At 41.6% G+C, this 26,044-nt stretch overlaps 3 protein-coding genes and 2 pseudogenes across 3 annotated transcripts in view; 2 read left to right on the top strand and 3 right to left on the bottom strand.

The window, feature by feature from the left end:
- Positions 1 to 26,044, bottom strand: part of LOC125088868 (zinc finger protein 665-like) — a 577,134-nt gene that overhangs the window by 382,400 nt on the left and 168,690 nt on the right.
- LOC125088894 (L-lactate dehydrogenase A chain-like) overlaps positions 1 to 26,044 on the bottom strand; it is a 386,819-nt pseudogene that overhangs the window by 335,892 nt on the left and 24,883 nt on the right.
- Positions 1 to 26,044, top strand: part of LOC125088914 (KRAB domain-containing protein 5-like) — a 664,001-nt gene that overhangs the window by 287,835 nt on the left and 350,122 nt on the right. The gene's annotated exons all lie outside the window — the stretch shown is intronic.
- Positions 15,968 to 26,044, bottom strand: part of LOC125088867 (zinc finger protein 665-like) — a 175,536-nt gene continuing 165,459 nt past the window's right edge. The window contains 1 exon segment of the mRNA XM_047710443.1: positions 15,968 to 16,633. Within this exon segment, the coding sequence (XP_047566399.1) occupies positions 15,968 to 16,633 (666 nt within the window).
- On the top strand, positions 17,147 to 17,278 carry LOC125090107 (uncharacterized; annotated as a pseudogene).

A 26,044-nucleotide genomic window follows, 5' to 3' on the forward strand; every position in this document is an offset into this window, starting at 1 on the left:
GTCCACAATAAATAGCAATCTGAATCAACAGCAAATTTTCCCTTTTTACAAGATCATCAAATATGAAACATTCCAGGAGTTAAGGGCACTCCAACATATAGAAAACCATAACTTGAAGACTCCACATTAACAGAATAAAGATTTAAAATGACATGATCATATTAAGGCATCAGAATACAAATATGGGCACAGCGGACAACATGTCACATTAAAAACACTCAATGGATAGAGAGAAGGAAACCCCTCAACCTAATGAATGCCATAGATGTGTGAAAAGCTGAAATCTAACCTATTCAATGGGGAAAGACTGCAAGCTTCTCCTCTATGATTCTCAGTGGGTCCAACAGGACTGGGGCTGGCATTGAGTACTCAGGTACTGCAAGATAAAAAATGGCCACTAAGCATACTTTATCGGGCAAAACTCTTTTCCACAGTGGTAGAAACGAAGACATTCCCAACTAAAAATGCCCTAAGTTTACTAGTAGACCTGTCCTTCGAGACACATAAAAGGAACACGCTCTCGATGAAATGAAAAGGTTTCTACACAGAAACTGCAAACTGCAACCACACGAGGACACAAAGCTGTCTTCTAAATATAAATATTTAGATAATTACACAAGCCTGTAGTGTTGTAAGTGTGTAATTAGGTATCCCTGACGTTTATTTCTGCTACAGAATTTTGTTTTTAAAAGAGTATAAAAATCTTTGATGTAGGTAGTAAGGCACACGGACCTAAAGACAAAATCTGTGATATCGGTAACAAAGTGGGTGCAGGGGTGGAGACGGGATCAAGAGTTTTGTGTGCAATTGACGGTATGAGATTTAAAATCTTAGTTTTACTTCTAACTTGTTTTAAGCAATCTGCAAGGTAACCACAATGAAAATACTCACAGAAGACACAAAAGTTAATGAGGAAGGTACCAAGGCATATCATGGTATAATACTACAATTAAAGATAAAATATATCTTTCTTATTTAATACCAAAACACGGTACAGAGCTATAAAATGTTTCAAAATTACTTTCAATTCCAGAAAGTCTTATCTCTCATGCAGAGAGAATCAAAATTCACCCACAAATACCTGATGAAATTAATTTTGTGTTGATGACAACTCATCTCGACAGAGTGCAACATTCACTGACCACTCACTAAGGAGAGAAGTTAGACAGTAGGAATCAGAGAGTATGTATATATGATATCCAAATACATACAAATACACACATAACTTTATTGACAAAAAGCATAAAGCTCATTTTTTGAGTTAGGTAATGACTGGGGCTTTATTAAAGGCTACAAGATCTGAGTTCTAAATACTCTAGTTCCCCAATAGCATTATTTATGTGGGAAGGCTAGGAAACAAATAGAGACATTACATTGTTCCACCCCTGAAGAATAGAACAGAGAGAGTGGAAGTTTCTGTATTAGTTAATATTTTATTTAAAGATTTTACTTACTTACTTACTTACTTATTTATTTATTTATTTATTTATTTATTTGTCAGAGAGAGAGAGAGAATGCACAAGCAGGCAGAGTGGCAGGGAGAGGTAGACAGAGAAGCAGGCTCCCTGCTGAGCGAGGATCCTGATGCGGGACTCAATCCCAGGACCCTGGGATCATGATCTGAGCCAAAGGCAGTGGCTTAACCCACTGAACCACCCAGGCATCCCTGTATTAGTTAATATTTTTTAAAAAGAACTTTTGAAGGGAAATAAAACTACACACTGTCCATTTTTGGAAAGTGCTTTGTTATCTGATGAAATTCCTGAGTATCAGGTTTTTTTTTTAATTTATTAATATGACAGAGAGAGACACAGCGAGAGAGGGAACACAAGTAGGGGAAGTGGGAGAGGGAGAATCAAGATCCCGCCAAGCAGGGACCCCGAAGTGGGGCCCAATCCCAGGACCCTGGATCATGACCAAAGCCAAAGGCAAATGTCCAACCATCTGACCCACCGGGAGAACTCTCAGTTTAGGGGGCACTCTCCCTCCAAGCAGTCTCCTGACCCTCCTGGTGGACATGACAGACCATCACTGGAGCTGAAGGAGAATCCCTAGACAAATCTAAGAGCTTAATAATGTTGGAGAGCAGATGTCCCTCTGGGAGAGAGAGAAAAAAGAAACTGGGCATGTCTCCAACTAATCTTCATTCAAGGAGAGAGATTCAAAGCACAGTTTAAGGTCTACCTTCCTCCATCAGACTAGGACCTCCCCTCTGTCATCTGCCTCATTCATTCTCACCCACCTGGATGGAAGCCTATAGTTTCCTTTCTCTTCAAATCCCAGAGCTGCTTCTCTTGCTCCAAAAACATAATCTGGTCTGGCTTTGACACAGTGAGACCGTTTATGAGGAAAAAGGAAAAGTGACTATTGCTGCGAATTCTAACTTCCCATCAGGCCTGTGTTCAGCAGAGAAGAAGGGACACTGTAGAATTCTAGAAAATTGTTTCCCAAAAACTGTTGCCCAACGGTCCCTTTAGAACACAGAGAAGGCATTTCCAGTGTTCACATCGTGACCTCCACTTCCAAGTAGTAGACATGATAATAAGCAGGGGAAATTTCAGTTTAAGATGTGAGCAGCAGGGACGCCTGGGTGGCTCAGTTGGTTGGACGACTGCCTTCGGCTCAGGTCATGATCCCGGAATCCCGGGATCGAGTCCCACATCGGGCTCCCAGCTCCATGGGGAGTCTGCTTCTCCCTCTGACCTTCTCCTAGCTCATGCTCTCTCTCACTGTCTCTCTCTCAAATAAATAAATAAAATCTTTAAAAAAAAAAAAAGAAGAAGAAAAAGATGTGAGCAGCACTGTTCTCTGTCACTAGATGTTGAGAACTGCCACTAATCTACAACAGGGATGATGTTACCTTGAGGAGGGAGAAGCCAAGGCTGAAAAGAAACATCATGAAGATTTTTCTCTCCATCTACAAACCCCTACTTATTTCCCTTTCTGCTTAGATCCGAATTCCAGTCATTCAGAGAGAAATCTCCCAAGAGGCATTCTTCACAGGAAGGAACAAAACCCTCAGTTGGCTTTGGGAAATCTGGAAGGAGACTTCCTCACCCAAGAAGAGGAGGTGTCCGTAGTTCTCCAGCATCACATCCCTGTACAGTTCCCGCTGAGTGTGTGTCAGTTGTCCCCACTCCTCGTGAGAGAATTCCATGAATGTAAGCAGTTCCTGAAATAAATACCACAGTCATCAAGTGGCCATTGACAGAGTTCACGATGGCCCCTAAGATGGAAGAGGAAGTTAGCGTCACCATGTAGAACCAGACCTTACCATTTCTTCTCCCTGACATCGGTGTGGAGTAAAAGAAAAGCCTATCGGGCAGAGGGCTGCTAGTTGAGAATATTCACTCCTTTCATTCCCAGAAGTCAACTCTATCAACTACACAGAAGTCATGGTCCTCTTTGTCCACTGCAAACTGTTGGCATGCAGGAGAGGAGCCAATGGTCAAGAAAGAATTCTTGACATGTTTCTGATGTGAAATCTTGGGGCATGGGAGTGGATGATGAAGAAACAATTACTGAGATGTCTTCAATGCAAAAGCTGTGGTCTTCCTGATGATGCACAGGCCCCACGGGTCAGAGGCGTTGCACTGGGGTATGAGCAGGAACTCAGTCTTCACTATAATGGTGAGTGGCTCAGCAGCACAGCCATCACCGAGGAAGCTGAAAGCAAGGTTCCCAGGACTTGAGGGCCCAGCTGCTGCGATGATGAGATCACTTACTACTGTTGAGTGAAATCTTGGACAGAAGACCCTGCAGATCTGTATCAGTGGGGGACATGCATGGAGGATGATGGCCAACATGCGTTTGGGGAGAAGAGATAAAGAAAAGTGATCTTGGTGCCAAGGCACACCCAAGGACACACCATCACTGTTTTTTGTTTTTGTTTTTGTTTTTGTGGTCTGAAAGCAGGAATTCAGAATAGGAATCTCATTATGAAAACAGAGGATATATTTACAGTTCAATCACCTACAGTTTCTGTAGTGGCTGCTTTGAGGCAAGCGGGCTTGAGCAAAGCATGGAGAATGGGCCCCAGTGAGCCCCTGCTGAACCCAGACAGGCCCATCCAAGGACTCACCTCAAAAGAGCCACTGGCCCAAACTAACCAATGAACTACTGACAACCAGGGACAGTGCCCAGAAGAGGGAAATTTCCCTGAGCCCCCTAACTCCTCACCTTCCCACACTAAAAAGAGCCCCCACCGCACCTACTGCTCCTTACACAGAGCCTCTCTCTCCTCTGCCACCTGCCTCCCTCAGGATATTCCATGAACTGCCTCAGGTGAACTCTTCAATCCCACGTGACTTCCTCCACCCAATCATGGACCCAGGTTCGGGGCCCCCACCTGACTGGCAGAGACACCCCATTTAGACAACAGAGTCTCCATGTGCCCTACGGGGCAGTATAATCTTAATTACAGATTCATTTACACTTTAGTGCAAGGGCCAGGGAGAGGGAGAGGGACAGAATCTCAAGCCAATTCCCAGCAGAGCCTGCGGCCAAAGGAAGAGCTCATCCTAGGATCCTGAGATCAAGGCCCAAGGGGAAATCTACAGTCTTGAGGCTTAACTGACTGAGCCCCCAGGTTCCCCTCGAGTGTATTTTAACTAGTGTATTTTACATAAAATACCTACTGTAAGGGCCTATTTAGCCAGAGCAATTCCATCTCGGTTAAACAGTGATTTTGTTGTTGATGCAGGAAAACTTAAACTGACCCTGCCCCCCCTCTCCAGGGGAGCTTATTTATTTATTTGTTTGTTTTTTAAGATTTTATTTATTTATTTGGGAGAGAGGCAGTGAGGGAGAGCGTGAGCGAGGAGAAGGTCAGAGGGAGAAGCAGACTCCCCATGGAGCTGGGAGCCTGATACAGGACTCGATCCTGGGACTCCGGAATCATGACCTGAGCCAAAAGCAGTCGTCCAAAAAACTGAGCCACCCAGGCGTTCCGAGGGGGGTGCTTATTTAATAGCAATTCCCGGAAACCAGTAAAATATGGTAGACCAGTCCCTGATAACAGAGCCCAAATACAAGAGCGGGTCAGGTCAGGTGGAGATAACAGAGCCCGAATTCCAGGATGAGTAGGGCCAGGTGGAGACATCCAATCAGTGGGGGTGCATACTGTCTCCCTACCAAGGAGTGTGGGCCCCGCCTTTTGGATACCTTTTGGTGCACCAGTTCTGACCAAGGTGATAGGCTAGTTCAAATACCTATTATAGGGTAAATTGTAATTCACCTGGGCACCCGTGTGTGACCTAGCATGACTATGCAAATTTCACTGTGTGTTACAATCTCATTGGCCACCTGTGTGTGGCCAGGTTCAACCACATGGCCTTTGCTCTATAAAAGTTAGTCTGTGAGGCTGGGAGGGGTCGCTCTCTCTGTAAGAGGCAGCCCCGACCAGTCGGTCTGATTCTCGATGCTTGGCACAAAATAAAGCTTTGCTTGAACTTTGCTTTGTATCAGTCTCGCTCCTTTGATCACGGACCTATCATTGGGGAACCTATCTCCTACTTCATGTTCTAAAGAGCTAGTCTCAAGAACCCCCCTTCCCACACTTTTCTCTCAGAGAAGATCTGGAGTTATTCTGGACCCAAATCCATCAAGTTCATTTCTTGATTTTCTGAGCCCTGGGCTACACAGCACTGAGAAAAGCAAGCACATGGGACCTAAAAGAGAAAGGTTTTCCCTCACTGACCACCCTGGACCAGACCTCAGCAGCAGCAGAATCACAGACTCAAGGCTTCCCCGTGTGCATCTGTCACTTAGAAACTATTTTCAATGCTTGCAGGACTTTAACTCCTAGTGACAGTTTCTGCTGTCCTATTGTAAGGCAGGTTGGAGACACGGGAGAGAAGGCTCTGGGATACAGAGGAGAAGGGTTCTATAGAACTGGCCTTGAGTATCATTTCTGGAAAGATTTTCAAATCAGGTGAAAACAGAAGGGAGAAACATCAGAACTACAGGAACTAACATTTGCAATTTCTTTTTTTTTTTTTAAGATTTTATTTATTTATTTGACATAGAGAGAGAGAGATCACAAGTAGACAGAGAGGCAGGCAGAGAGAGGGGGAAGCAGGCTCCCTGCTGAGCAGAGAACCTGATGTGGGGCTCGATCCCAGGACCCTGAGATCATGACCTGAGCTGAAGGCAGAGGCCTAACCCACTGAGCCACCCAGGTGCCCCTAACATTTGCAATTTCTAAAAGTGAAGAATTTCAGGAGGAAAACATGACATGGCCTCTCCTGGGACACCAGGCTTACCTGAGAACTGGCCATTTTTTTCTTTCACCTCCTCCTTAGATTTCTTTCTCACAAGATATCTGCGGAGAAATCACAGCAGCATCAGGAGAAAATGCCCTTCAGGCCACCAACAGAGCCTGTGCATCTGGAAACTGTTCTGAGACCTGGCTGGATCCTGAAGAAGAATGGAGCGGCCCTGGGAGACTGTGGGGATGGGAATTTATTTAACACCAGCAGGCTCAGAGGAGGGTGACCATTCTCCCAGGGTCTGAACCCTGGGCACAAACAAAGAAGGGAGTTTGTACACTTTTACTTCCGCATCTGTGCCACTCTTGGGGCCATGGACGGCGGGAAAGGGGGGAAAATCTGGAATGGGCCTGAGGTCAAGACAGGGATTCCCTGCTGGATGGGTCAGCCTCCTGAAAACACAGATTTCTCTTATCAAAACTGCTTCCCCGGAGGCAGGACACTGAAGCACAGAAAAGGCACAAATTCCTACTCCATTGTATCAGGGGCTATTCAAAGAACTCCTACTGCCAGAATAACCTTTGAATTTCCTTCTCAGCTTTCAGGGGGCTCCCCTCCCACAGAATGCCCACAAATTCAGCTTCAGCATAGGGACCATGCGCTGCATGGACCTGACCCTCCCACACTCACGCAGCAGAGACCACCTTACCTCTCCATGAGCCAAACTCTGCTCTCCACTCCCATAAAACCACCAGAAGCTCTCGTGCTTACCTCTGGCCCACTGAGAATCTCATGCCACCCTTAGTAACACAACAATGTTGTTTCGACCAAAATGGATGGGTAGAATCTGAGGGGAAGGAGTAGCAGATAAGATCCATCTTGAAACTGCACAGGGGATGGTATTGGAAAGCATCTGGGGAGGAGAGCCTGAAAAGAAGGGAAACTCAAGCCTGTGGTTGTGACCACATTTAGATCCACGTCTTCTCCACTGATCAGAGTTTCTGGAGACTGATGCCTTCTCCCTCTTTCCACTACACAGGGGTAGACACCCTTAAAATGAAGTTTTCCCTTATCAATGCAAAGTCTCTCACAAAGGGAAACCTGGGTTTCAGAGCTTTTCTTTTGCCCTTTCTTTAAAATACCAGCCTAATATAATCCTTAGGCCAGAGATGTATTTTAGAGGGACAAAATGCTCCCCTCATTAGGTAAATGTTTATTTTCATATATAACTCCAAAATAATATTCCAAACTGAATGTACTTTTACCGTACCATCAGAAATATAGGAGAATTTGGATTCCTCAACATTCTCCACGAAATACGGTGTTTTAGCCTTTTTCATTATTTTACCCATTCTAGAAAATACTGAATAGTTTCTCACTGGAACATATGAAGTGGTCTTTCTACAGCTGTCCTGGTGACTGAAATGGAAACCACTTCAGAGCATCAAGCTGAAGAGAAATGAAAATGGCTGCATTAATGCTTCAGGGAGACTCCATTTCAAACTAAATGACCCTTTGCCTCTCCCCTCCAAACCTTCCCTGTGCAAACACCTCCCCTCTCCCTTTCTCAGCCCTTCTTTGTTTCAGGAACCTGATTCCACCCTGACAACATGGTGAACAGAGTGGGCAGCGCAGACACAATTCCTGAGGAAACTGATGAGATTCTCTATTGCCCTACAAACCCCAGCCCCTTCCTCCGGGTGCGCTGCAGGTTTGCTGGTCCAACCTGCTGAGGCCTCCTTTGCCGGCGAAGCGATGAAGCTGCTGTTCCTTTTGATCCCCAGCTCCGTGTTCGCATTAGATTTGGGGTCTGAAGCGTGGAGATCGGGTCACACAGCAGAAGTGAATTTAGGAGAGGAAAACTTGGTTTTCTTGCTCCATTCTCATTTTGGCCTGTTAATAATTAAAAAGATGTAAGACAGTTTAAGGAGACTAAAAAAAAAATCTTAATTATGGGTAACTGAAGGACATGAGGCTCAAAGGTGACTGGAGCTTCCATGCCACTGTGACAGGATGAGGAGGGAGGATTTAGAATTTCAAACAGGGGACATATATTCACAGGAAATAGGAAATGCATGTCCAACAATGGTTTGTCAATCCTTTGGGGCAATTCTTCATGATCTAAAAAGTTAATGTCTGGCATCATCTCTCTTCCCAATAGATGAGGCAGAAAAGGCATTCCAGTTCCAATACTGATGGCCAATAAAGAATTCTTGAGAGGCCTTTGGTGTAAAAATATGGTTTTATTAAAGCTGGAGGACAGGACCTAAGGGCAGAAAGAGTTGCTCTGGGATCATGAGAAGTGACCTATTATACACTTTCATCTTTTGAGGAGGGTAGGGATAGCTTAAGCCTCCCAGATATTTTGGAAACAAGGTTTCCAACCCCTTGAGGGAGCTAGCTATTGCTATAAAGGTCATTTATTACTGTTTAGTAAAATCTCTGGCATGAGACCCTTCAGATGTATATGGGAGGGTCATAAGTTTGGAGGATGATTGCCAACATGTATTTTGTGGGGTAGAGAAAAAGGACGATTCCAAAGCAGTTTTTATATGTTAAAGAAGATTTACAGGATCCTGGGGGTTGGGCTAAGATTGCCTATTGCCCTTGGCAAAATGTTAAACTGGGAGGCAGTTGGATCCCTGGAGGGAGGGCAACTCTGCCTGTATCAAGGACTTGTCAGGGTGCTGTAATGGTGAGGAAATATAATCATCTTTCTTCACCTTTATTTCTCTTATCATCCCTCCCACTGAACAGTTTCTACCCTTAAATCTTGAAGGTTGCTCAGAGTGCAAGTTCTCATCTTTTGTAACTTCTACCTGCTGAATAGATACATAGTGACGTCCCTACCTATGGGCCAACATTGGTCATTTGGGGCTTATACAGACATGACTTATGAAGCAGAAGCAGCTGAATCCAAGCGAGACTGCATGTGTGGACATCTTGGGTGGAAAGGATCATCTATGGGCTTGAAGTCATGGCAGGTAAGGCATCTCAGCACCAAGTGGCGAGACTTGGGACAAAACAACAACACAAAAAGAACCCTAAATAAGGGTCCTCTGATAGTTGACAAACTCTCCTGGACTCTAGGAGTTTCACTAAGCATTGAAGGAAGAAGAGCGATTGTTACATGCCAATCTGAGTGTCCATGTCTGTTAGAAACCCAGAAATATTTTTGTGGTCATCTAGACTGTGTGCACAGCATTTTGTTTTCGGGATAGCACACGTTCTACCTTGTGCAGCTGTTACAACATCTAACTCCTTTCTAGTCAGTAAAACTGCTTCATGCATTCGTGTTACTTAAGTATTTAGTAGAGAAATGCTATTCTGAGAGTCATTTAGGGCTTTGATCATGTACTTAAGAGCTTTCCTGTTTCAAACAACCACCTCCAGTCCCAAAGAGGAAAAAAAAGATTTAAGTGGTCCTACCAATGAGACACAGAATGCGTCCACTAGTTTTAACTTTGTAAGGTTAGGAACACCTGGGTGGCTCTGTTGTTATGCATCTGCCTTCGGCTTGAGTCATGATCTCAAGGTCCTGAGATGGAGCCTTATGTCAGAGAGAGCCCACTCTTCCACTCCCCTGCTTGTGCTCTCTCTGTCAAATAAATTAATTAATTAAGGAAGCAAAAATAAAAATACACTTAGAAGGTTGGCTGGTAGGTCATGGTATTAATAATGCATCTGTGCATCCAGGCAAAACCCAAAGCACAGTGGGCCCTCCAACCTGGGGGAAGCCATGGACACAAATTAGAGCCACATAACCACTGGGTCCCCTTAGCAGACAGCCATCTAACTTGGGGCCTCCTTTTGATGAGGGAGCAGAAGGCTGGGTGAGGACAAAGCAAAAGCTGACACCTTACCGCCCCCCACCCACCTGTGTGACATCCCTCAGGCACTCCTGGCAGCCCTGAAAGAAAAACAAATAGTTAAGTTGCAGAGACCACAATCCTGCAAGGCAGGAGTCTCCCTTGGTTTACAAATGTCCTAGTGATTTACAACAAAGAAGCTATCTTATCAACAGCCTAACTTCCAGAGACAAGTAACTCAGCTCCTAAAGCCCGAACATCGCCCTTCCCTCCATAAAACTGAAGGAGGCTGAGGTGGAAGGAAATGTAAATAAAGTTAAATTTCTTCTAAAGCTAAAGCTCATTGACAAGGATGTGTGATAGAAGGAATGTGACATTCCACCAGGAAACGCTCAACTGTCTTCTTGTTAGTGCCTCATTAGAGGGAAAAACAGCCTTGGGTTGACAACAACCAGGACTTCAGTATCCTGACAGTCTTCTTTACCATGACAGCCCTTCTGAACACCCCCTTTGTCCTCACCTACCCAACTCCTGTGTATATAATCAGCCATTCCTCAGGATATCAGGGCAGCAGCTCTTTCTGCCCAAGGGTCCTGTCCCCGTGCTTTAATAAACCACCATTTTGTACCAAAGATGTCTCAAGAATTCTTTCTTGGTCATCGGCTCTGGGCCTCACCCCACTGAACCTCACCTATGTTCTAAAACTTCATACTTTAACTGCAGTCAAGGTATCAAGGGCTCTTCAGTTTTGGGGGGTCATCTTTTGAGTTTGTGTCATAAAAGACAGTCCTCTGTCACTTTGTAGGGACCAAGAGAGTCCAAATCTAGGGACAAATTTTCTTAGCAAAGTTGGTTTTTTTGTTTTAGTTTTTAGTTTTTGTTTTTCCTTACCTCCGTGGGCTTTCTACACAAATCAGCAGCCTGGTGTAAACCCAGTATTACCTTCTGCTGCTTATTTTTGTGTATGAAGATCTTTTCCTTCATTGTCAATGAGACAGTCCTGTGCATTTTTGAATATCCTTGTTCCTGGCTATGTGAATTTCTCGGTCTGAATAGACTGGTCTTATGGACTTTATTGGAGTTCAGACTGGTACAAGACTTCATATTTGTTTATTCTGTGCTGCCTGCTTGACTACATGGTCTACCAAACTGTTTCCTTTAGATTCCAAGGTCATGTCCTTTGGATGTCCTTTGAAGTGAATTACAGCTACCTCCTTGGGTATGTGGACAGCCTTAAGAAGAGTAGTCATTTCAGTCCATATTTGATTGGGGATTTATTATGGCTTGGTCATAATCCCTTCTTCTTCCAAATTGCTCCATGAGGATGCAGGACTAGGGAAGCATATTTGGAATCAGTATAAATATTAATTTTTAAGGCTTGGCCAATTGCAAAGCACAAGTGAGTACTACAGCACACCCAGTTTTCTTGCTCCCTTTCCCATGAAACTGTTGCCACCAGTAAACTAACTGCTGTCTCAAATTTTGAGAGGCGAATTTCCTAAGTCTCATTGACTAGAATAACAAGATCAGTAATCTCCAGACAGTTATGCTCTGTAGAAGTATGATGGTCAGGGTCAGGCATTAGAGTAGCTAAGTTTAAAGCTTGATAGGTTTTAAGTATATTTGAGGCATATATATAAGCACAGCCCAGTATTTAATAAGTTGGCCTCCCATCATCTATTGGTGGCTTTTAGTCTCTAAGACACTCTGAACCTGATGTGAAGTCATTCCAGTCAGGCACTGTCCCATTGGGAGTTTTGAGGCTCCTTTTACCAGGAGGGATGTTTATGGTTGACTAAAGCCTCTACTTGTAGTGTTACATCAATATGATGTGGGAAACAGAGGCAGAAGAAAAATTATTAAATTTCCTTATCTACTGACAAGCCCTTAAAACAGGCAGAGTGACATTCCTCTAGGGACTCAACTACCCACACCTTAAGGCTTTGCTAACAAACCTAGCCTCATCGACCCCTCCCCCCAACCAGGACCCTGGAAGTCTACTTTAACAATTCCTTTGGAAACTTTATCTCTAAACCCTCCAAGATCGTGTTGACAATCATTCCCAAGCATATGGCCCACAGATATATATCTAAAGGGTCTCACAAAAAGGTTTTATTACTGGTAATAAATAACCTTTTTCCCAACAATTGCTAGCCCCTCAAGGTCCTGGAAACCTTGCTTCCAAAATTCCTTAGAGACTTCCTGCAGTTCCTTACTGCCTAGTTCATCCCTAAAGCTTCTCATTTTCCATTAACCTATATCCTGTTCCCTGCAGTTCCTTACTATCTAGTTCATCTCTAAAGCTTCTCATTTTCCTTTAACCTATTTCCTGTTTTCCTTCAGACTCCAGACCAAAAAGCACAGATTTCTGCTACCTCCCATGGCTTTCAGAGGGACATGACTACTCAAGAGGCAAGACCCTGTCCCCCATCCCTGCCGCCAGTCTGCACCCACTAGAGCTTACACTAGAATAACCTGTGCTGAACAAAGAGAAATTATCTGATGAGTGCTTGAGCCCTTTGATGTCTTTTGCACAAATGTAATCCCCTCCCCCAATTAAACTGCCTATAAAAGAAGCTCTAAAATAAAATAAAATGAATATGCCTGACTACTGACCAGAACTCATTGTGCGGCTCTCCCATTCCTTTTGCCAACACTGCCCTTCCTTTGGCACACCTGGACCTGCCAAGGCTGGACCCCAGCATAAATGATTGCATCATCCAAAACCCATCCCATCCAGTGCCACTGATCTAGACCTGGGCCATCACAGTCATCACTGTCATCCAAGAGCATCTGGTCCTCAGTTACAGTCAGGAATTCAGTTAAATCATGAAGATAAAGACTTCCCTACTCCTTTAAAACTAACATATTTGGACACCTGGGTGCTCAGTGGGTTAAAGCTTCTGCCTTTGGCTCAGGTCATGATCCTGGGGTCCTGGGATTGAGCCTCGCATTGGGCTCTCTGCTCAGCAGGGAGTCTGCTTCCTCCTCTCTCTCTCTCTCTCTCTCTCTCTGTCTGCCTGCCTCTCTGCCTACTTGTGATCTCTGTCAAATAAATAAATAAAATCTTTAAAACTAACATATTTGCCAATTCACGTTCCCCATTACCTGTATTCACCAGATGACACCACCAAGCCTGTGCTTTGGAATGACTAAAGTGAGCCATATCCAGTTCCTTCCGCACAACAGAGGTTTTCACATTTTCTTTTAAGAGGTCTTCCCTTTCTAAGGATGTTGCCTTCATCGAATTTTACTGAGATTCACATCCCACATCCAGGCCTAAATATCTGAATAAATGCTCTTTGCCTGTCCATCTCTCTAATATCAATTGTTTAGTTAGAATACCCTTGCCCCAGTTCAGGCAAAAAAGAATGGTTGTGATGCCTATGGAACTGAAAACAAAAATGAGGAAAAATACAACTGGAGATTTGGAAATAACTAGGAAATAAAGCAAGGAGAAATTATTCTTCTAATGCTGAGTCTGTTGTTCACCCCAGACCACTGTTCTGCACATGCTAATTCATCATGTTATAATATTTTCTATCTCTTACCTGAGCTACAATATCATGCCATTTAGAATAGGTCTCCTCGGACGCCTGGGTGGCTCAGTTGGTTGGACGACTGCCTTTGGCTCAGGTCATGATCCCGGAGTCCCGGGATCGAGTCCCACATCGGGCTCCCAGCTCCACGGGAGTCTGCTTCTCCCTCTGACCTTCTCGCTCATGCTCTCTCTCACTGTGTCTCTCTCTCAAATAAATAAATAAATAAATCTTTAGAATAGGTCTCCTCTACTTCTGACATATCTGTGACACACACATTAAGGTCATATGCGCATATGTACTTCATAGACACATCAAAGCAACAGCTCAGTGTAACATACCTTTACTAGGGGCCATGATTCAATGCTTTAGAGTCTGAGCAGTAAGTCCAGACTAGGTCATTGAAACTAAAACAGGTTTAGGTAAGCTCTGCGGAAATCTTCTCTAAGGGACATGGGAAGCGGAAGCCTTGGGAAAAAGGAGATGGCTGCTCACAAGGGTGGATTGTTGTCATATCAGAAGTTACATTGCCTTGTGACTCTGCAGGGTGTTGTCTAGAGAACACACTAGTGAGAAGGGTAGGTGTCAGTTCAAGTCTCCTGGAAAACTACTGGTTACACACAGGAAATACCAAATAGCAGTATCATGGAGTATGTGAACTACAAGGTCAACCATACCTCCATATAATCTGTAACATATCAACAATAATAACACAGTATTCATAAAGAGGAGAAAATTATACAATACATCAACCGGAGAGGGGAATCACACACAGTTTTAACTTAAGGAACTGAGAGAAAGGATTCCTAGGAATATTATTCCACTCCATTACCAAGTAGGGGATAGATACCATCAGTTCTCTACAACCTTCAATAGAGTGAGATAGTTTCACATTGGTGGTGGGATAACACATCATTCATTACACACCCATATTAAGATGTTAAAAACCATTATGTTTTATTAGTTAAAATATATTAAGTACACAGACTATGTTATGCATTTCAAATCCACTCTATTATCCCTGTTCAAAATACAAGATGCAAGCGTTAAAAAGCCCTCAAATGCTTGTATCATGATGTGGGAGTAGTGATTACCATATATTTCAGGCCTGAGAATCGTTAACAAATGTGTGTGTCCAATGATATGGCACTGTAGGGAAGAGTGAGCTATGCTCTCTTTGCTATCTGTGAGGATTTCTGCATTTCAACCACATCAGCTCCTACTCTCTAAAGATCACTATCACGAAGATACATTAGTACTGAACTGGACTGCCACCTCTTTTTCTGTAAAGAACAATTAGTAAAACCTTGTATTTCTAGTTTGAGGAAGTTCTTTAGTTTCAATAAATGGATAACAATCATGATCTGAACACCTATCTCATGGTAACTTACATCAATATTATAACCATAAACAGCATCTCCATTTAGATTTTCTTCATTTGTTGCATATTATCCTATCCTTCATCTTCCATGGAAAATTAGGGATGCATAAGTCCCATCTAATGCAGAAGGGCATCAAATATCTTCAATATACCTACAATCAGACACATGGTTTCACACATACACAGTAAGAATAAATAAATTTTCTGAAGTGATTTGAGAATTAGGTACATTATTATTAGTCACAAATTCCAAATAGGGTCAATGTAACAAAAAAGCGCATTGAAATTAATTATATCTATATAACAGTCCCCCCATTAAATCTCTTGCATATAACAACATATCTATTTGCTTTAAATTTGTCTTATTCCTTGGAATAACTGTTTTGATACAGAGTACTGTATGAATAGAGTGACTGATGTATGGCTTTCTACTAGCTATCTGTCAAATGTTATTGACATCTGATGATCAATTAAATAGTTTTCCAAACTCTGGTACCTTTCAATCTACTTATTTTAATGTCCTCTCTGGTATTGGCTTAAGTGTATATTGAAAAGAAGGCCTTTCCACATTCATTATGTTTCTAGGGTTTGCTATTTTTTTTATAAAGATTTTATTTATTTGACAGACAGAGATCACAAGTAGGCAGAGAGGCCGGCAGAGAGAGAGGGGAAAGCAGGCTCCCTGTCGAGCAAAGAACCTGATGTGGGGCTCGATCCCCGGACTCTGGGATCATGACCTGAGCGGAAGGCAGAGGCTTTCACCCACTGAGCCACCCAGGTGCCCCTAGGGTTTGCATTTTTTGACACTGAGTACAGACTGAATTCCAGTTAAAGGTTAGAACACTTTTTTCACATTTTCCAGTTTTCTTCTATGACAACGATGACATTAAGTTGTGTGCTCCAGGGAGAGAGAGGTAAGACACATTCTTTATATTTGCGTAGTGACTCTCCAATATGAAATCTCTGATGTGGTGTATGGTAGAGCAGTCCTTAAGCATTTTTTCCACATTCTTTACATTTGTAAGGTTTCTATCCAGTATGAATTCTATTATGGTTACTAAGGTGTGAGTGCTGTTGAAAAGTCTTTCCAATTTCTGTACATTTATATGCAATTCTGTGATAAATTCTGTGATGAGTAAGTGTTGAGAACAATCTAAAGGCCTTGCCACATTATTTACAATTCTAAGGTTTCTCTCTAGTATGAATTCTGTGATGTTGAATAAGGGCTGAGTGCTGGTTAAAGGCCTTGCCACATTCTGGACATTGGTAAGGTTTCTCTCCAGTATGAATTCTGTGATGTTGAATAAAGTTTGAGTGCCTGTTAAAGGCCTTGTCACATTCTGAACATTGGTAAGGTTTCTCTCCAGTATGAATTCTGTGATGTTGAGTAAGGATTGATTGCCTCTTAAAGGCCTTGCCACATTCTGGACATTGGTAAGGTTTCTCTCCAGTATGAATTCTGTGATGTAGAGTAAGGGCTGAGTGCTGGTTAAAGGCCTTGCCACATTCTGGACATTGGTAAGGTTTCTCTCCCGTATGAATTCTGTGATGTTGAGTAAGGCTTGAGTGCCTGTTAAAGGCCTTGCCACATTCTGGACATTGGTAAGGTTTCTCTCCAGTATGAATTCTGTGATGTTGAGTAAATGCTGTGTGAAACTTAAAACCTTTGCCACATTCTTTACATTTGTAGAGTTTCTCTGCAGTATGGATTTGCCTGTGTCCACTTAGTGATGAGAAGTCCTTAATGGTCTTACTAAATTCCTCACATTTGTATGGTTTCTCTACAGTATGATTTCTGTGATGCTGAAATAGGTTTGAGCTGAATGTAAAGGTTTTGCTACGTTCTTTACATTGGAAAGGTTTCTCTCCATACGTATGTTTGAATATTTGATTGGAGCTTTTGCTGACAGAAACACACTGCTTTGCAGAAACAGTTGACTTAAAAAGTAAGGTTTTCCTATGACTATTCTGGTCATTTTGATTCTTATCAAGTGCAGTTGTCTCCAAATGGCTATGTCCTTCATGGTATGTTTGATGCCCTTCACTCTCCCCATCATTGTCCCAGTATGTCATTAAGCAAACATTTTCAACAGCACTATTTTTGTATCTACCCATTGACACTTTTTGGAAAGAAGCTTCTATGCTTGGCTTCTGCAGGCAGCTTTGAGGGTCATGTGAAGATACAGCTGAAAGATATCAAATAAGAGAAGCTTTGCACACTGGCAGTATCATAGCCAATGAGGTTTATCCGAGGCACAACTATTGCTAATTGAAAATTTTTCCAAAAGATATAAAATAAGAGAAAAGTAAAATCATTCTACTTATCACATTCAGATGAATACACGAATGTCTTCTTTTTTTTTTTAAAGATTTTATTTATTTATTTATTTGTCAGAGAGAGAGAGAGAGAGAGATTGAGATCTAGAGAGAGCATACACAAGCAGACAGAGGCGGAGAGAGAAGCAGTCTCCCTGCTGAGCAAAGAGCCCGATGTGGGACTCTATCCCAGAACCCTGGGATCACGACCCGAGCCGTAGACAGTGGCCCAACCGACTGAGCCACTCAGACGTCCCACGAATGTCTTCTAATATACAAGCTTCAAGTCAATTAAAGAATGTCAGGAAGATGGCCAAGAAGGAATCATGAGGACTTCATTCCTCCATGGATACAGAACTTAGCACACAACATACAGACCACATATCCTAATAGATAATTCTGTGATATTGTCATCTTGTAGCACACATCATTTTCCTCTATCTCAAATAATCAGCAAAAGTGTCATATGAGAATAAAATTGTGGAAAGATGGATTCTTAAACATAAAACTGAAATGAACACAATAGAATACAGTAGAAATAGGAACATATCCACAATAGGAAGAGTTGGTTGTCAGAAAAGATCAACAAAATTGACAGCTCATGAACTAAATCAAGGGCAAATAAATGAGAAAAGACCACCTAGAAGGAAAAGTGAAGAAGTAAAAGCAGACAGTAGAACTAATACCATAGAAATAAAGCAATTATAAAAGGAGACAATGTATAATCATGTGCCAAGAAAGTGATACCAAAAGACAACAATAAATTTCAAGAAAGGTATAACCATCATGAAGAAATATTTTTAAATTACAACTTATGAACAACTACTAAGCACACTGAAAGAGTAATGAAAAAATTCCCAACAAGGAAAAGTCCTGTGCTAGATGAATTCACTGGAGAATTCCAACACACACTTAATGACAAAGGACTTCAAATCTCCTCAAATATTTCCAAGGAGTGAAGATCAGAGAAATCAGCAGAACATGCTCTGTAGGGCACCAGCGTTACCAGGTTATCTGAGCCAGGAGAAGACACTATAGCTAAAGAAGTCTACAAACTACTACCTGTGAGGAATATTCATGCAAAGTCCACAATAAAATAGAACAAACTGAGTCAAAAGCAGATTTTACCATTGAGCAACATAATCAAGTAAAAAATCGTCCTGGAATTAAGGGTGTTCCAGTATGGAAAACTATAAATTGAAGACTCCACAATAACAGAATGAAGATCAAAAAAGATATGATCATATTAATTGAGACAGAACACAAGTATGAGCATATTGGACATATCATGATTAAAAATACTCAATAAAAGTGGCTGGGTGGCTCAGTCATTAAGTGGCTGCCTTCAGCTCAGGTCATGATCCCAGGGTCCTGGGATGGAGCCCAGCATCAGGTTCCCTGCTCAGCAGGAAGCTTGCTTCTCCCTCTCCCACTCCCCCTGCTTCTGTTCTCTCTCTGGCTGTGTTTCTCTCTGTCAAATAAATATATAAAATCTTTCAAAAAAATAAATAAAATTTTTAAAAAATAAAAGCACTCAGTAAGTAGAGATAGAAGAAACTCTCTCAACCTAATAAAAGCCATATATGTATGAAAAGCTGATTCAATAGTAAAAGACTGCAAGCTTCTCCTCTAAGATCAGAAACAATGCGATGAAGGGATTACAACACTGCCTTTGAGCAAAGTACCAGATATTCTAGTCAGAACAGTTAAGGAAGGAAAAATACATAAAAAGAATCCAAATTGTAAAAAGAAAAAGTTAAATTATCTGTGTCCACAGATGATGTGATCTATAGAAAACCGTTAAGAATTCTAACTTCATTTTTTTCTGTTTTGTCATTGTTCGTATTGTTTATTTTGCTAATCTTTTTTTCCACAACACTTTCCATTTTCAAAATCTTTTATGCTCTACATGGTTGAGTTAAGAAAAAAGTTGGGGGGCACCTGGGTGACTCAGGGGGCTAAAGCCTCTGCCTTCAGCTTAGGTCATGATCCCAGGGTCCTGGGATCAAGCCCCACATCAGGTTCTCTGCTCAGTGGGGAGCCTGCTTCCCTCTCTCTCTGCCTGCCTCTCTCTGCCTACTTGTGATCTCTGTCTGTAATACAAATAAATACAATCTTTAAAAAAAAAAAAAAGAAAGAAAAAAGTTGGAATAAACAACTTTCCTACTAAAAGAAGGGAAATACTGGGGCACCTGTGCGGCTCAATAAGTTTAGGCTCTGCTTTCAGCTCAGGTCATGATCTCAGGCTCCTGGGATTGAGCCCCACATGGGCCTCTGCTCAGCAGGGAGCCTGCTTCCCCCTCTCTCTCTGCCTGCCTCTCTCTGTCTAGTTGGGATCTCTGTCAAATAAAGTCTTTAAAAAAAAATAAAAGAAGGGAAAAACTACTGAAAATTAGTATTCCTTTCAGAAAAAAAAAAAACAACTGAAATTTAGTAGAGAAAGAAAATAACAAAATGTGAAATAAATATAATAGAACAGAATTAACAATAGCAATACATTGAATGTAATGCTCATTTTTTATTGTTTTTTTTTTTCTTTTTGTTGGTTTTTTAAAAAAATTTATTTCTTCTTTATTAACATATTATGTTTCAAATAACATATTCTTTGTTTCAGGGGTGTAATGCCCTTTTTAACCAAAATAATAAACAAAACTGGCAATGCTTTAATTAGATCAATAATTACACACTAATCAGTTAACTTAGAAAAAAAATACCCAGATAATTCATAAAAACGCTCAAGTTACTAAGACTGAATTATCAACCTTATACCAAAGAAATTTGGAATCTTCTTAGACCAGAATAACAGTTTAATTTGGAAACAATACTGTCCCAGCACAGAAAAGCTCAAGAACTAGGAATGATACTATATTTGATGGAGTCACTCTGTTCCCTAAATGAAATCATGAGAGAGATGATACATCTCTCTTTGATTCAGATTCATTATTTTTCATTCATTCATTCATTCATTCATTTATTGTCCTCTAGGTCAGAAAGTTATTCCCCTATTTCTTCTTGCCTCCTGTTCATTGCATCAAGTCTGTTTCCAAACTGATTAATTGCATTGTTAATCTCTTTCATTTTTTAAAGATTTATTTATTTGAGACACAGAGAGAGAGAAGGAGAGAGCATGAGTAGGAGCTACAAGGAGGGAGAGGAAGGGAGAATACTAAGCAGACACCACAGTGAATGAGGAGCTTAACTTGGGGCTAGAACCCAGGATCCTGAGATCACTACCTGAACCAAAACCAAGAGTCTGATATTTAATGGAGTGAGCTACCCACATGCCCCCATTTTTTTTTTAATTCTGCTCTCTATGTTAAGGTTCTCATTATTCTTTTCTCATCCCTGGGAATATCCCTAAGATTGTTGCCTTAAATTCTCCATCAAGCAAGTTACTCATTTCTATTTCCCTTAGATCTCTAGCCATGGCCATATCTCATTTCATGTAAGATAAATTTTTTCATCTTGGTATTTTGTCTAAGTCGCTGCCTTCTTCTGTATTTAGAAAAGCCACTGATGTGTCCTCTTATATCCTTCAGGCCAGGGTTCTGCAGAGGCTCTCCTTGCTTGTTGTCAGGGATATTTGGACCCTAGCCTCAGTGTGACTAGTTGAGCTCTGGTCTACTTGTGATAGGAGACCTGACATCAACTCCACCAGAGCTGAGGCCCTACAGAACTCTCTGCTCAGCAATTGTGGTGTGGGCAGGGGCCCACCTTGCTGGTCCTGAGGCAAGCCTCACTGAGAAGGGCAGTCCCACCAGAACACAGGGAGGTGGGGCTTGGTGCAAAAGAAGCAGACAGCCAGTGTCCCTGCTGAGTGGGGGTCTATGTTTATGCTATAGGGCGGGAGAGGGAAATGGTGCCATCCAACTTCTGTGTTCTTGAAAACGCATCTCACTGAAAGTTTCATCTCAAGATAGGATTTCTAGACTACTGAATAATCTTCCACTCTGTGCCATCCTTCAGATGGTTGTTTCCATGTTGTCTGCCCCCAGGTTGTCTGCCTGCCTTCTCTCCAGGGGCACCGGAGTGCCCTCTTGGCTCTATCCCAGACAAACCTATTGACTATACTCATGGTTTGGCAATAAATCTGTATAACTTCACCTACATCCAGTGAAATAAAGACATAATGATAAAAGACATAATGATAAAACACCCATCAAGTTGCCAGGATTCCAGCTACAGCCTGTAACATGAAGACTGTTGCTATTGCCAAGCCCCAGAGGCCACTCTACTGTGAGAAGAGGAATGATCATTCATCTGAGTCAAGTGGCCCATGGAAGGTTTATGACATCCCAGCTGACATGGGTTGTGTGGTCCTGTGTGATTGCTAAGCAAGACTAGAGACAGGAAGACAAATCACAGAGACTAGAGACAGGAAGACAAATCACAAATTTGGAGACAAATCACAGAGAAGTTGACTCCAAGACTGTGGCAGTGTGAATCCCTATCAAGAAATGACTTCTGTAAGCAAATGAAAAGAAAGCACAACATTTTCAGAATACATTTCAACTTGTTAGCTATGTTGGGGGGATAAGAAAAAGAATAGAAAACTTCAGTTACTACAGAAATCCCACAATACATTGATTTTTTAATACATTTCTGATTGAAATTTTAAGGATAATGATGTGTTTACAGAAACTAAAAGGATTCTATCTCTGTGGTCTTGGTGTAAGAAAAAGTTCCGAAGAACAATAAAAAACACTAGCCATGAAAGTTGAAATGACAAATTAGAGGACAAGAAAATTAAGAACTACTGATATGGTAATATGGGGATAGGCACAACAATCCAAGATTTCCAAGTGCGCCAGTGGATTCTAACACAGGCTAAAATGGACAGCCTCTACAGGAACTAAGTCAAAGGTCATCCCTGAGTTATCTACAGAGAAGTCACTCTTACAAACCCTCTATGCCTGTGGTCATGTTAGTGTTGGGACACAAAGACTCACAAAATACATAACACACATTTTCTTTATTCATTATTGTATCTGACTCTGACAGTCTTTACTTCTTTCATCTCTCTCTTCCCTATATACCTTCCTTGAGCTCCCACGCCAAATATACTTCCTTGAGCTTCCTAAGATGACCCTAGATGCACTTTAGTTCACATTCTTGAATGAAAGCAATCCAAATTTAAGTGATTTGGAACAGGGGTACCTGGGTGGCTTAGTTGGTTAAGTGGTTATAACTCAGGTCATGATCTCAGGGTTCTGGGGTGGAGCCCTGTATTGGGGTCTTTGCTTAGCAGGGAGTCAGCTTCAGAAATCCCTTTCTCTCTGCCCTTTACCCTACTAACCCTCTCCCCCTCTCTAAAATAAATATTAAATATTAAAAACTAATAATAGTAACGTGTAGCTCCTGGGTGCTAATTGGTTAAGCAATGAACTCTTTGTTTCAGATCAGGTCATAATCACAATGTCGTATTATGGAGCCCTGGATCAGACTTTGAGCTCAGCAGGAAGATGGCTTGGGATTCTCTCTCCCTCTCAGTCTGCCCCACCCTGCCGCACTCCCTTGTACTTTCTCTAAATTAAGTAAATAACTCCTAAAAAATGTATTGGAAATTATTTAAATATTTTTCAAATAAGTCAAGAAATGTATAAAAGACATTAATATAGTTTACAAATTTTAAAGGGATTGGATATAACATTTTCACTCTAAATCTGTATTTAATCACTTTTCTCATAAGACCATAAATAATTACAGGTCTAAGTAGCTGTTCATCAGCTATGCATTTACTTGTAGCATAAAATCCATGGGCATTAAGATTAAGGATACTGTTAATTCTAGGGCCTTTTTGAAACAACTAGTTTTGGGGTGCCTGGGTGGCTCAGTGCATTAAGCCTCTGTCTTCAGCTCAGGTCATGATCTCAGGATCCTAGGATCGAGCCCCACATCAGCTTTCTGCTCATCAGGGAGCCTGCTTCTCCCTCTCTCTCTGCCTGCTTCTCTGCCTGCTACTCTGCCTACTTGTGATCTCTCTCTCTGTCAAATAAATAAATAAAATCTTTTTTAAAAATCTAAAAAAAAAAAAAAGGAAAGAAAGAAACGGCTAGTTTCAGGACAAAGTATGATCACCTTTGTGCCAGATGTTGTGGTGAAGTTCAAGAGACGTTCTCAAATATCTACATCCATGTGTGCGACATTTATATATTACACTGGCCCAAGGAATAGTAGTGCTCAATGGCATGGAGGGAGTACTACCTTGGGGAAAATGGCTTTCCATTAAGGAAAACAGAAAGACTTCAGATCAAACTCCCTAGGTCCTATCAGATTGATAGTCTCCTTTGCTGCAAGGAACATGGATTGATGCCCAGTGGTGAGGCAGGTATCCTGAGGCAAAGAAAGGGCAAGCATAAGTGCGATGCCTGGGGGTAGACAACACCAGAGAGAAGAAATGGAAAAACCAGAGTATATCTAGGGTATCTGAGCTATTTTATCAGACCTGAGCATCTACCTCCTCACTGTGTACATAACACAAAACATAGGTCTTCTTTCCTACATGTACACAGCAGCCTTTTCATGGTATAGCTGACCACAAGATGACACATACTGAATAATGAATTATTAGCCTTCTTTTTTTTTTTTAAGATTTCATTCACTTATTTGATGTAGAGTGTGTGTGTACAATCACGGGAAACAGCAGGCAGAGGGAGAGAGACATATCTGGCTGAGCAGGGAGCCAGTTATGGAGCTCCTTCCCAGGACCATCATGTTCTGAGCAAAGGCAGATGCTTAACTAAGTCACCCAGGTGTCCCTATCCTTCAATTGATCCAATTTTAAATGTGAGCATAACAGGGTACCCAACGTAATTTTATCAGCTTCTACAACTGATAAAAACCCACTGAAAACTCAGGTCAGGAGTATAAGGAGAGCATGGGCTGTGAAACAACATAGGGACATCTAACCTAAAAACTGGGTGGGCTGTTTGAAGCAGAAAGAGTCATCGCTAATTACTGGTGACAAAGAGGGAGAAACAGGGAACACAAGCAGTGGGAGCTGCAGACAGATGGAGGGGGGAAGCAGGCTTCCTCCTGATCAGGGAGCCCAACACATGGTTCAACCTCAGGACCCCAGGATCATGACCTGAACCAAACGCTGACACCCAACTGACTGAACCACCCACTTGTCCCTCAATGTTATTTTTTTGACAAATACAGTGCACTACCATAAATGCACTTTCCCTTCATTATGACTGTTTTAATGTTTATTTTCTCAAGTTTCCTTCATTATAAAAATACAATATACACCATTGACCCCAGAAAAGCATGAGATAATGGATTGTTAATGTTCTAGGTAAGAGTTCTGGTCAAAAATAGGTTATTTCCATCCAAAAGTAAGTATGGTTTTCAGTTTGGGGGACACAAAAGATCCACAGAGATGTCCAATTGTGGAGAGGTTGGCAACCCACATGCCTACATTTTCATGGCTAAAATGTAATTAATCTAGTTTTTTCTCTAAAAATAAATATTCTGATTTAGAATCAGAAGCAAAGAATTAGGAAAACATGTTCTAATCAGAGGAATGAAATAAATCTCTAAAACTGGCCCTGAATTAATAAAGAAGTACTTACTGTCTGAGAAAGAATTCGAATAACTGTCATAAAGATCGTCGTGGAAGAAGAGGAAAAGTAGGTGGTTAACTAAATGCCATCAGGAAAACTATACATGACAGAAATGTAAACCCAAAGACACAGAAAATACAACAATCAACCAAAGTTGGGAGCTGAAAAGTACAATCACTGAAATTAAAAATACACAAAGGGGTTACTCACAGACTTGATCAAACAGAAGGAAGTTTCAGACAACCTAAAGACCCCAGGTTTTAAATTATCTGCTGAGAGGAACAAAGAAACATGTGGAAAAGGGCAGAGTAGGGACTCATGGGACACCAACAAGTGGTCCCATAGGCAGGTTATGGGGACCCCAAAGGTAGGGGAGACTAAAAGGGGCAGAAGGTTTATATGAAGATCTAAGGGCTTGTAAATTCCATGTTTGTGGAAAGAAGAGACAAATTCAAGAAGCTCAGGAAAATTAAAGTAGGATAAAATTCAAGACATGAACACAGTGACACATTACAATTAACCTATGAAAAGTCACCAGAAAAAAGAGAATTTTGAAACAGTGTGATAAAAACAACTCATCTTATTTCAGAGATCTCCATAAGATTATTACTGGGATTCACAGCAGACCTGGGAGGAAGAACTGCATGGGATAGTGTATTCAAGCACTGAAAGATCAAAATATCCACCAAGAATCCTCTATCTGGGAAAACTGTTTTCCATAAAGGTAGAAATGAACACTTTCCCACATAGAAATCCCTGTAAGTTTACTTCTAGTCCTGTTCTACAAGAAACGTTAAAGGAAATCCTTCTAGGTCAAGTAAAAGGATTCTAAACAGTAATTAAAACCACAGGACAATATAAACCTCTCTGCTAATTATAAATATTTTCACAATTATAGAAACCAGTAGTGTTGTAATGAGGTAGCACAAGTCATTTTTATTTGTGCCACAAAATGTTTTCTTTATAGATTTTATTTATTTATTTGACATACAGAATGAGATCACAAGTAAGCAGAGAGATAAGTTGGCGGGGGGTAGGGGGGAGAAACAGGCTCCCTGCTGAGTAGAGAGCCCAATGGGGAACTCGATCCCAGGACCCTGAGATGATGACCTAACCTGAAGGCAGAGGCTTAACCCTCTGAGCCACCCAGGCACTCCTACAAAATGTTTTTAAATCAAAGCATTTAAATCATAAACCCAGGTAATAAAGTACACAATATAAAAGA

The sequence above is a fragment of the Lutra lutra genome, chromosome 17 (assembly GCF_902655055.1).
Source record: "Lutra lutra chromosome 17, mLutLut1.2, whole genome shotgun sequence".
Lineage (NCBI taxonomy): Eukaryota > Metazoa > Chordata > Mammalia > Carnivora > Mustelidae > Lutra > Lutra lutra.